This window comes from Labeo rohita, chromosome 6 (genome assembly GCF_022985175.1).
Source record: "Labeo rohita strain BAU-BD-2019 chromosome 6, IGBB_LRoh.1.0, whole genome shotgun sequence".
Classification (NCBI taxonomy): domain Eukaryota; kingdom Metazoa; phylum Chordata; class Actinopteri; order Cypriniformes; family Cyprinidae; genus Labeo; species Labeo rohita.
In genome coordinates, this window is record NC_066874.1 from 11964107 (window position 1) to 11977192 (window position 13086).

The window sequence follows — 13086 nt, forward strand, 5'->3', positions numbered from 1 at the left end:
AAATAAATCCTTCCTTCTATACTTACATACATACATAAAAAAAAAACACAATAGCAAAAGTCCCACTAACCTCCACTGATATAACTGATCCAGGTTTGTAGCGATATGGTTTTGTGGGATCACGATGGTTCAGCGGGTGCAGGGTTGGGTTCGGTTCATAAGTAAAAGGTGACTGGCTAACAGAGTTAAAGTCAAAGCTCAAGTTATCCAACAGAAACTCAACCAGCAAATCACCACCAACTACCTGAGCATCTACACCAGGAGTCCGACACAACAACAGAGAAGCGGTTTTCACCTCGCAATCCTCCTCATACTACAGAGAAAATGAAAACAAGAAAAAGAGATAACACTGTGTTAAGTGGAAATAAAATAAACAATATATAATATAAAAAAATAGTCTGCTAAAAGAAAAAATGTGTGATTAAAAAAATAATAATAATTACATCAGAACCAGTAACCAAATAACAATCAATGCACTTACCATAGTCATAACAGATATGAAAAGAGATGGTATACACATGGTGTATAAATAAAAATTATTAGTTCATAATATATAATCTAATGAATAATCTAATCTCAACCAGTTGTTAATCTGAATTTATGAATGAAGCAGTGGGCAAAAATTTCTAAATTGAGAAGATGTGCTTCAAATTTGTGGGTACAGGCATTGGAATGGTTTACTAATCAATGAATATAGTTTATAAACAGAGTGCAAAACGGGACATAATTTAGGCCCTGTTTACACTTGGTATTAAGATGCATTTTGGTCGATCGGATCACAAGTGGAGAGTGGAGACACACAGCCATTTACACGTGGCATTTTAATCCGTCTCTTCTGTCCACTTTGGACCACTTCTGACCAGATTACCCCCATGGTGCTGATTACATCAAGAGGAGGGTGAATGGGTGGATCCCTCTGTCGGTGTCAAAACATGTGCTAAAGTTATCGTGCACCAATATTACTATTAAGATCAGACAAATTTCACACATTCGCAAAATTAGACAAAAGAGAAAAATGTGGAGAACAGCCACTTTCGTTTCAGCAATGGTAGCCTCAAGACCCCGCCGAACACTGTGGATTCTCACAAGTCAGGAGTAGTGGAAAAACACTGTGCTCGGTACGTTTAATGATCATCAGTGGCTCTAACATTTTCGTATGCTATGGCACATATTTAATGTTCAATGTTCATCGCGATAAATTGCGGCCACTATTGATTTTGAATCAATATTAGGTCAGTAGGCGGAGAGAAGGTGGTCTTTAGCAGCTGTTTAAATGCATTCAACCACATGAAAGCAATCTGATCGATTGCTTTTCCAACCACCTCTGGATGTGGTCGAAAGTGGACAAGCTCAAAACGTTCTATACCCCATTTACACCTGTACTTAGCGTTGTCCACTTGTGATCAGATTGACAAAAACACAAATTAATACCAGATGTAAACAGAGCAGGGGCATAGCCATGGGTCTGCCAGGGTGTGCTGGTGCCACCCACAGTGTGAAACAGACCTAAAAAATAAATTCAGAAATAGATTTTTTCATAATAAATCATAATAAACATGGGCGGTGCTAGGGAGGGACTAGCAGCTGCTTTAGCAACCTCAAGAAAGACCAAAGCACCCCCATAGCAACCACATACATAAAAAATGAAATAAAATACAATTTTAAAAAAAATTGACTCATGAAGCATACATAACACGTGCATTGAAATATAACGTGATGTGATAAGCAGGCGCACTTATGGAAATGTCACAGCATTTTATTTTAGAAACGGAAAGTGCCAAATAGGCCTGCCCCCAACTAAAGATTTTTCTAGTCAACTACTCACACATTGTTTATATTAAATTGATTAATATAATAAACCTACTAACCATCCTTTAATAGGCATTTAGCTTATTCTGAGCTCAAGCAGAAAGTCCATCTTGTTTATTTTCTCTATTTTACAAAAGCACAACCTTTTGGTGTTATCGTGAGTCTACATAAATAAATCAGGAAAAGTTCTGTCTGCAGAAAAAATAAGGGATTGAACGGGCACCTCCATGTCATGCAGTAATTGTAAAAGGCTAATAATCAAGTTTATATTCAAACACCCAGAGTCTCTTTTCTGGATATGCTACTGCAACAGAGCCTTAGTGTATGAGTTTGTTAGGTAAGGTCAAAATGGAAAACAATACCTGTATGCTAGAACAGACGCCTGTACAGTCTGTTCCCTGAATTTTCACATTTGTTGCACTCCTAATTTTTCTCCTTCGTCTGTGTCTCCCCAAGAAGGAAATGGAGTCTGGGGGGACCACTGTCACTCTCATCTGAGGCTTCTGTACCACATCCAAGTTTTGGCCGAAAACGTTAATTACACGCCCTCCACTGTATAAATGTGTAAAGGAAGAAATGTTAAACATTTTCAAGAGAATTAAAAAAAAGTGAAAAAGTCAAAGTTAAAAAAACATGCTTTAATGCAAGTCTTGAAGAATTTAATGCAAGAATTTTTGTGCACATTTTAAGGTCAGCCAGGCAAATATATAAAAAAAAGAGAAATTAACAGTACACCTCTTCTCAACAAGACACATTTTTGTGGCAAAATGTAATTTTTCAAACCTCCAACTTTAAGTCAGCATCAAATCAAAACTTCATGTTACTGGTCTTTTTATTACAAAATGATAATAATAATAAAAATAACTGACCTTGTAATCTTTAATCAAAATCATAACTATCTGTGGCATAACACTCTCTGTGAGGTAACCGCAGTGCAGCTAAGCCAATAACATTTAGATCTGCCTTCATTCCAGTATACAATGGCTAATGAATAATATCAAATCCCTATCATACTTTTTGTTTCTCTTTCAATAAGCCATTGCATTCTGACATTCCTGCTGACTTTAAGCATGACTACAGAACACTACAATGATAGACAAAAATTCCAGTTAATAATTCCATTAAATAAGGCCTATAGACGAATATACATATTTCCATAATTATAATTTCAAAAACAGCCTAGTCCCATACAATAATAATGAAACTTTTCTGTGAGCATTTGACTGAATCGATGTTTACTCTAATCGGTACTTTTCAAGACAATAGTTCAAACTCTTATTTTCAACTCATCATGTTAAGATCTTTGTTGTATTATTTGTCACTTGAAGTTACTTTGAACAAACGTGTCTGATAAAGAAACAAATGTAAATGAAATAAACTCAAACACACACCCGATAAAGCTCTTAAAGGGCATGGCATGGGTAATGTTGGGGTCATTAGTATAGTAGTAGCCACTGCCATGGAGATGTCGTTCAGTGTTTCCATACCGCACAGTCACTCTGTGTTCTCCTGTCCTGTTACTAGCACTAGTCCGACACTTGATAGTTTCCTCCTGCACACGTGATATTCTGCAGACGAAAAGAAGGGGATAAAAGAAATTCCTAATCACAGACAATACTCATATTACACCAGTCTACAGGATACAGTTTTTCCACAATGATATGTAATACTTACAATAAGCAAGGCACATTCCCTAGTAGAACACTGATATCAGTAACACGACCGGTCAAAAGTTTTCTGCCTGTGATTGTCAGAGCTGTTCCTCCTGCCTGTGGTCCTCTCTGAGGAGAAACTTCTATCAGCTTCGGATCCTTGAGAAATACAATCAGAAGAAATTCTGCATTCAAGAACTACAGAACTACAGTTTTTTGTACTGCAATCATCAAGCCAGAAAGAATTCCACAACAACCATTTTCAAATAACAACAATGTGCCAACGCTCATAATAATCATATAAAAAACAGGAAATGGAGGGATAGGGGATATGGGTCAGTGGGGGGTTACAACAGGACATTAGGCATTCACAATGTGTGCAACCTTATAACCACACTTTTATGTTGCGTCAAAGCACAATATGCCACTGTCATGTTTTGTATAGAGTGTATCAGTACACACTGAAATTGAATCTTTATGGTTGTCTTCACCTTTATCCCACAGAGCTTCAAAATAGTCATCTTTTATGCACAGGAGCAAGTGATTTAACTGTACAAAATTACTGTTTATATTATATAAAGAATTAAACTACAAATTTGCTCTAAACATGTTTGACTGATGTTCTTCAATGGAACACTATTTGCTATGCATTACAAATAAATGGGGAATGGAGTGTTCAAGCTTCAAAAAGACAAAAAAGCACAATAAAAATATTATAAAAATTCATAACAGTAGTCCATACAACTTGCACACTAATATTTAAACTCTTCTGAATTCATAATGATGGTTATTATTGTCAATTCCTCACACAAACAAGTTATATAGACCACTTTTATGATATTTTTAGGTGCAGTGGACAGATATTCAGGCCAATATATTTTTGGAACAACATGAATTTTTTATTTTTTATTTTTTAAATAATAATACTGCTATTTAATAGAAAGTACAAGTTAACCTGATAGCTGAAACTCTGACTTGACAGGCCGAAGCCTCCACCAGACACTTTCACTGAGACGTGACCAGACTTCTCCTCTCCACTTGCTGTAGTTGTACATATAATTCTAAAGGATGGAGAGTAAACAAAAACAAATGTGTGTGACACACAGAAACAAAGCAAACGAGCAAATACTTATTAAAACTGAATCAGTGTAATAAGTGAACCGCAAATATATTGTAAAGAACAATATGTTGTAAGAACTCTAGAAGCAGTGTAATATCAATGCACAAAATGTGTGGGTGTTTACCTGGAGGATATTTCATATAGATGTGGTATAACAGTGCAGGGCACACCGGCAACAGTCACAGAATGAAGAATATCCTGAGCTTTCTGTCCCAAGTTAGACCCAAAAACAGTTAAAGTAATGCCTCCTTCCACTAACCCTGACAAAGGCTCCACCTATGGACAGAAAACCAATCTTTAGGGATATTTTTTATATGGTGCTATATATTTACATGTACACCTACATACTTGGTAGACGCTTTTTATCCACGGTGACTTACGTTGTTTTCAAGTTATACTGTTCATGCATTCCCTGGGATTCAAAACCAAAACCTGGCTTTGCAAGCACTCTACTGCATGACCTTAATTTAAAGGTAACACTTTCATTTAGGGACCAATTCTCACTAGTTGCTTATTAGCATGCAAATTAACAGCATATTGGCTGTTTATTAGTACTTATAAAAGTACATATTCTCCAGTGGCTGCCTATTACATCTACATAATTACAAACCGTAACTACAGGCTGTTCCATAACTTAGTTACATGGTAAGTACATTTTGTTTCATTGAGTACAATGGCTACTACTAGTACTTAATTAGGTGATTACTCTGTATTAAGACACCTTAAAATAAAGTGTTACCCTATATTCTATATCCCTAATACTACCCAATACCTAAACCTAACATCTGCCTTACTAATTATAAGTAGAAATCAGGAGTTTATTGAGGCAAAAATCCAAGCTAATAGTTAGTTAATAGCGAGACCTTAAAACAAAGTGTAACCAATTTAAACATACCTACTATAGAACTCATTTGGAATGAAGGATTATTTTGGATATGTAATTACGCATTTAATGAATTATTTCATATACTTATGAATATAACACATTGAATTCTGCATTATTTTAACAGGTACAGAATGGTACAGCGTTATGTATCATCACAACACAGATAAGTTATACACACAGATATTTCCAAAGAGGTTCCACTCCCTCAGACCTTGTATGTTAATTGTAGGGTCAAAATGTTTCTCTTACAGAGAGAGAGTCAGGAGGGGAATAACAGAGCAGAGAAAAAAATAAAAGAGGTTTTGGTCTATCTGATCACAAGTGGTCAGTGTTACTAAGTTAAAAACTAATTTAAGACTTGTGCTTGCTTTAAAAAGTTACAAACCACATATGCATTAAAGAATTCTGCATTTAGTTAAGTTTAAGACTGTTTAACAAACCAAGTGAATGAGAGGAGCAGGACAGGTCATTTCGATGTGCTGGGAACAGGACTCTCTGTAAACACAATTGCTTCCACACCACACACAGTTGTACTTCTGATCTGCAGTATGACAGCGGCTACAGTCCAAGTGCCCAACTGAACAGTTATATAACGTCACTGAAATAGTGAGAACACAAAGAATATCAGTTAGAACATAGTTTCAACAAAAACAAAGTTGACTTCAAATTCATACATAAGAGAGATTCAGCATTCATTCAAAGATTTTATTTAGCATAATAAAGAACAAAAATAAAGACATTTTGTATAAATAATGGTGTTCCATTATCTTTTTTAATCTTTAAACCATTTAAGTTTTTATACGTAAGTCATTGTAAGAAAAAAAATAATCAAACAAATATTTTTCTTTAATTTCTACTATTTAGTCCACCACTAGCTAGCCTCAACTAAGTGATAGCTTCATTTGAAACTAACTCGTTTCTATTAAGGTAAGGTAATGTATATACATTTGTATATAAAATGAATGACTATTGCTACAAAATACTAATAAAATACACAACAGGTTGTAAAACTATATTTAGCTTCTTTTTTTTTTAATGGAAAATGCCAAGGCCCTACAGCTATGTACAGTCATGGCCAAAAATATCGGCACCCTTGCAATTCTGTCAGAAAATGCAACCCTTCTCTCAGAAAATTGTTGCAGTTGCGATACTCACATTTTTTTTTTTTTTTTTTTTTTTTTGCATTGGAACAACACAAAAAACAGAGAAGAAAAGTCAAATCTTGATACAGTTCCACACAGAACCCAAAAAATGCATTGGACAAAATCATTGGCACCCTTACTTAACATTTGGTAGCACCCCCTTTGGAAAAAATAACTGAAATCAATCGCTTCCCTGTAACCGTAAATAAGTTTCTTATACCTCTACTGGAATTCTGGACCACTCTTCCTTTGCAAACTGCTCCAGGTTTCAGACTTAAAACTGCCGTTTTGAGATCTCATCACAGGTGTTCTATGGGATTTAGATCTGGACTCATCGCTGGCCATTTCAGAACTCTCCAGTGCTTGCTTTGTAACCATTTCTGAGAGCTTTTTGAAGTGTGTTTTGGGTCACTGTCCTGCTGGAAGACCCATGACCTCTGGTGGAGACGCAGCTTTCTGACACTGGCCACTACGTTGCACCCCAAAAATTCTTTGGTAATCATCAGATTTCATGATTCCGTTCACAAAAATCAAGGCATCCAGTGCCAGAAGCAGCAAAGCAACCCCGAAACATCTTTGAACCTCCACCATGTTTGACTGTAGGGGCTGTGTTCTTTTCTTTGAAGGCCTCATTTCTTTTTCTGTAAACAGTGCCATGATGTCCTTTACCAAAAAGTTCTACTTTTGTCCCATCTGTCTACAGCATGTTCTCCCAGAAGGATTGTGGTTTTGTCACATAAGTTTTGGCAAACTCCAGTCTTTTTTTTATGCCTTTGTGTCAGCAGTGGTGTCCTCCTGGGTCTCCTACCATAGCATCCCTTTTCATTCAGATGGCGATGGATAGTGCGAGCTGACAATGTTGTACCCTGTGTCTGCAGACCAGCTTGAATTTATTTGGAAGTTAATCAGGGTTCTTTATCCACCTTTCGAACAATCCTTCATTGTAATTTTTCATTAATTTACGTCCACGTCAAGGGAGGTTAGCTACAGTGCCATGGGCAGTAAACCACTTGATGATATTGTGCACAGTGGACACAAGAACATTAAGATCTCTAATGATGGACTTGTAGCCTTGAGATTGTCCATGTTTTTCCACAATTTTTCTCTCAAATCCACAGACAACTCTTTACACTTCTTTCTTTTCTCCATGTTCAGTGTGACACACAACACAAAGGTTGAGTCAATTTTTCTACATTTAAACTGGTTGCAAGAGTGATTACTATATTGCCCACACCTGTTACTTCCCACAGGTGTGTCTATATACAAATTACAGCAGCATCACATGCTTGAAAAGCAATTATTTTTTACAATTTTGACAAAGTGCCAATAATTTTGTCCAGGCCATTTTTGAGTTCTGTGTGAAATTTTATCAAGTTTGACTTTTCTTCTCTGTTTTTTTTGTGTTGTTGCAGTGCAAACAAAAACAATAACCATGTGAATACCAAAACATTTGCAATTGGAACAATTGACTGAGAAAGTGTTGCATTTTCTGACAGCATTGCAAGGGCGCCTATATTTTTTGCCATGACTGTATATAATGGGTTTATAAGACAATAAAAAACAAAAAATAAAAATCTATATTTGTGTGCATTATGCACAAATCCTAAAAATATTATACTCACCATACAGGTCAGTGCTGTCAATATGAAAAGTGTCTTTTCTCTTCACATATACCATGGCATTATACTCTCTAACTGGCTCTGCATAGGAATACTACAGAAAAGAAAATATGTGCATCAATTATATCAGCAAAAAACTACAGTCTTTCCTTTAAGAACAGACATGCATTTAAAACTACTACATAGCTCTTGTTTTCTTCTTTAATTAGTGTTGTGGGCTTTTGTCTTAACTTAGACAGCATTGTAAAAAAATGACAGGAAACTAAAGTGAATAACAGGGAGATGACACACATTTTGGAGCATGTGTATTATCTGCCTGGTTACACCTCTCCCAAACTAGTATATACTGTATACACCAGTCAACATTTGAAGTGGATCAAAATCTTTCATCTAAGTTGTCCTAAAACCTAAACAATACCTGTTCTTGTCTTAGAACAACTTCGATTAACTTTTTGATCCACTTCAAATGTTGACTACTTTATACTAGAGCAGTGCTTCTCAAACCTGTGCTAGGGACCCCCACCACTGCACATTTTGGATGTCACACACAATTCCAGAAGACATATACAAAATGCAATTTCAAAATTCTCTCAGTCCACACCATCATTTTCTAAGTATTCCACACCAAGTATTCTCCAAAAGTTTTTCATTCACATTGAAATGTCAAAAACACTAAAATCAGCTATAAAAGCCCACAGAGATGATACTGGGAGACTACACATGCAGTCTCTACTAATGAGATGATGTGCTGAATTAGGTGTTAGATGAGAGACATTCAAAATGTGCACTTTTTTGTACTAGAGTATGTATTTTGTGAATTATAATATGCCTCATAACATGTTCAGGTAATGTTCACAAATCATGCTCTGAATTGTGTTGTTGTTGTACCTGGTGACCATGACATGTGATGTCAAACAGCGAAGGGTTTGCCTCATTCAGCATCACATCTGCATCAACCACAACAGTTTGCCCCTCGATCACCAACACACACTCATACGCCAGCTCTTTATCCTAGGCACAAGTGTGTGTTTAAACAGTTGTTTTTTTGTTTTGTTTTTTTAATGGTAGGTGGGTGTTTGCTTATTTTTACCTGATAGAGATGTAAGTTGCGGGCCAGCAGAGAGATTTTTCTCTGAGTTAGGGCAGGAAGTAGAGAGGATCCTTGAATCTTCTCCACACACGGGCAGGCGGATGCTCCCCAATTGACAAATGTGCCTTCATCAGCCTGATTTTAAAAAACACAGTTCAATTATATGTTAACACATATAGGCTTGTACAAGAGTGAAAAGACTGAAGTAGAACAAAAAGGAAATTCTACTACATTCTGCTATTAAATTATACGTTTCTTTTTGGGTTATAAATTATATATATATATATATATATATATATATATTTAATAGCAGAATGTAGTAGAATTTCCTTTTTGTTCTACTTCAGTCTTATATACATATATACACACACACACACACACACACACACACACACACACACACATATATATATATATATATAACAAACATATAAACATATAAATATATAATATACATATATATACATGCATATCAATTCTAGATGTTTGGACTCACCTGTAAATCTGAGTCATACTGGTAATCAGCATCAGTGTCTGTGCTTCGGAAATGGAGGTATACTGTGGGATCACTGTCTGATTCTCCATCCCCTGATAAGACTGTAGCTGCAGAAAATGTTGCGTTGTCATTTTCTACTTGATCCACCTCCTCAGTTTCCTCTGGAGCCAAATGAGCCACTTCACTGTCAGTGATTATCCTATTCTCTGAAGGCATGGCAGATGACACTCTCTCAGGCATAGGCAAAAAGTCATTGTTTTCAGAAACTGACATGTTTAGTTCTGGATTTGAAGGTAAAACTGTAGTTTGGGTTTCATTTATTAAATTCAGTGTTTCTGCCAAACTGTGAGGGGTGGTGGTAGGTGAAACGTCTTGTGCGACTGGCTCCATTAGTGGTGGCAATTCTGTTTCAGCTGATGATGATGTCAGCGATATCTTTTGCTCCTCAGCAGCTTTGATGACTGATGGCAACTCCGTTTTTACAACCACTTCCAAACTTGCAAGAGTAACCACATCAGTGTCTGTCTCCCTCAGAGCCACTGATTCAATATCTGTAACAAGAAGCTCTTTTTCTGAGAGGATCTCATCTAGCAGAGAGAGTGTGGAGGCGGGCTGTACTGTGGTCTCAGCTGTGGAAGAGGGGAGAAAGGGACTTGTGGGCGCAGCAGACGGCTTGAAAGTGGAAGACATCTCAGTTGATGGTGTTGCTTTCACAGGTGCAGGAGTAGTTAATGATTCCAGTACAGAAGTTATAGTTTCAGTTATTGCAGTGGCAGTAGTTGGAGGTTTAGTATGAGCCATGGTTTCAGGGACTTTGTGTGTTGTGACTGGTGAGGTCATGAATGCAGCTCTAGGGGCTTTGGTTGCAGGTAGGGTGGGAAGAGATTTCCACTAAGAGTGAGAAGTGCAGGGAAAACCAAGAGAGGCACAATAAAAGGAATAATTACAAATTACTTGGTCTTTAGGTAAAAAAAATTATATAACCATATTTTTACACATGATTTTGATGAAACATAGCTTTTAATTCTCAAGCTGCGATATTTCTAGCAGAATGCTGCTGCAAATGTGGACCACATAATTAAGACTGCAGTGCATGTTAGCCTGGCCAATCTGAAATTTGTGTTTTATTCTATTAAAAGTATAATTACAAAAATTACTAAACCTGATAATTGAGCATTTAATCAATTACATTTTAATTTCCCAAAACATGACAAATTACTATTAAATAATAACAAGACAATATATAGACAGCTTGTTTTTCTATTGCATTTTTTTTGCTTGTTGCAGTTCTTAAAATGTTGTTACATATTATTAAAAAATCTTCAAATTCTTAAATATCTCCAAAATTTTCAAATGTCAGACTGTGTTGTCAGATCGTATAGCAATAGTCTGTCTATGAACGTATTTTTAAAGTAGCAAGCACTTTGTGATGCAAAATGTGTGAGAAGAAAAAGATAAGAACATCTTGAAAAAAGTACATGCATAGCGGTTAAGAATAATTTTATTCTTAAGAATGTTTTGTGCATCTGCCTCTTGATTATTTGAATAAACTGGTAAAATGTGTTTTGTTTACCAATTATTCACAGAATTCTGCAGGAAACGCTGTTCTCAAGTTTGAGACATAATTTTCACTAAACAACAAAACAAAGCATTGAGAAAAAGCATCTGCTGATGATGTAGTGACTTACATGTTCATTATAGATTATAAGTCCTTCATCGCACACAGCCTTGTGGGTACACATATGTTGGTTCACACACCAGTTGCATCCCCAGCGACTCTGCACACAACCATGACAGCTACGAAAGAAAGAAAGTGCATTTAATTTCACTACCTAGAGGTAGTATATGCAGATATAAGATACAAATCTTAGTTTTACATTTTAAAACTAATTAATTAAACTTAATTTAAAAACTTAATAACCATGCATCACTTGAAATTATATATATATATTCAGTTTTTTGTGCCCACAATATGTGATGTTTGTAACTTACGGCATGCTTCCCGCAAGCTGTTTGACTGCTGTGCAATCATAAAAGGTGAAATCCTGAGAAGTCACAACAACATCATGGAACCGTAGAGACAGAGTGACTGTAAAAAAATCTGATTCAGAAGGAAAAAAAACAGATTATCAAGAAGAGATTCCTGTCAAGAAGAGACAGAGTCATGACTGTTACATGATTGTTTGTGCTTCTCACTTTTATCTTATCATTTTTGTCTCACTGGTTCATCTTTGACACACATACTACCAGCTTGGTTTGAACTTGCTGGGATTTCACCTAGCAGATATGGAAGTTTGACTGATTTCAGCTGAAAATATCTGTTGTGGTTTTTGAAATGGGGAATTCGGTAATTTGAAGTGACATGTTCACAAGAAAATATTTTAAAGAACAACTGGGTCCAAAACAAAAACGCATTTTCAAAATATCTTTTAAGATGCAAGAAGCAAGAATTGCAAACAGGTTTGAAACATCATGAGTATTAAATAATTTTCATTTTTAGGTAAACTATCCATTTATTACTAAATATTTTATGGAAGCTCAAGCAATGTGATGTCTAGACATGTTCCTCTTTCAGTCTAGTTAGATTATTAATACCATGCACAAAATTGAGTATTGAATCAGATGCTTGTGTGTCAAAAGGAGGACACTTTTTAGTGGTTCATGAAACTTATGTTTTCCTGTGTAAACATACACAACAATCCTGACTATTTAGCTGGCAATACTCTCACCTTGACCAAGTGGCACAGATGGTAATGTATATACGTGTGGAGACGAGCAGGTGACACCAGTCTCTGTGACAACAGCCAAACTTGATCTTTCCTGAAAGACACAAGAGTAATGCTCTCCTCGCTCCAGACTGGGAAGACCAGGGATGGATAAAGAGATCTAAAAGGAGCAAAAGAAATATAGAGAGTGATGGAATAAGAGACAAAGTAAATTTAAATTAGTAAGGATTGAAATTATGTTTTATAGGATAAGACAGAGAAGTGGTTATGGTTGTTTGTGTGCTTTTCAAACAGATTTTTTTTTAAAAACGTGTTAATATTGTGAAACACACATTTCTCCTCTCCTCTCGGCTGATGTTGGATGGATTGAGATCTGTCACGCTCAGGCACTGTTGCTCTATATCGAAGCTCCAAAGCCACTGATCTTTCTGATCCCCACGCATGCACTCGCTACGAAGCCCACACCTGATGCACAAAGACACAATGTTCAAGTTCAAGTAACCAACTATTCAAAATAAAGCGTTCTGGACATGAGGTTCTTTTTAA

The 13086-nt window shown here is 36.1% G+C and overlaps 1 protein-coding gene across 1 annotated transcript in view; it reads right to left on the reverse strand.

The window, feature by feature from the left end:
- The window catches only part of plxnb1b (plexin b1b), a 56210-nt gene that overhangs the window by 15533 nt on the left and 27591 nt on the right, over positions 1-13086 (reverse strand). The window contains 15 exon segments of the mRNA XM_051112425.1: positions 71-313; positions 2172-2361; positions 3201-3377; positions 3484-3620; positions 4417-4522; positions 4706-4857; positions 5908-6065; positions 8232-8322; positions 9117-9239; positions 9319-9453; positions 9815-10705; positions 11503-11611; positions 11807-11915; positions 12544-12700; positions 12873-13005. Coding sequence (XP_050968382.1) covers positions 71-313; positions 2172-2361; positions 3201-3377; positions 3484-3620; positions 4417-4522; positions 4706-4857; positions 5908-6065; positions 8232-8322; positions 9117-9239; positions 9319-9453; positions 9815-10705; positions 11503-11611; positions 11807-11915; positions 12544-12700; positions 12873-13005 — 2911 coding nt within the window.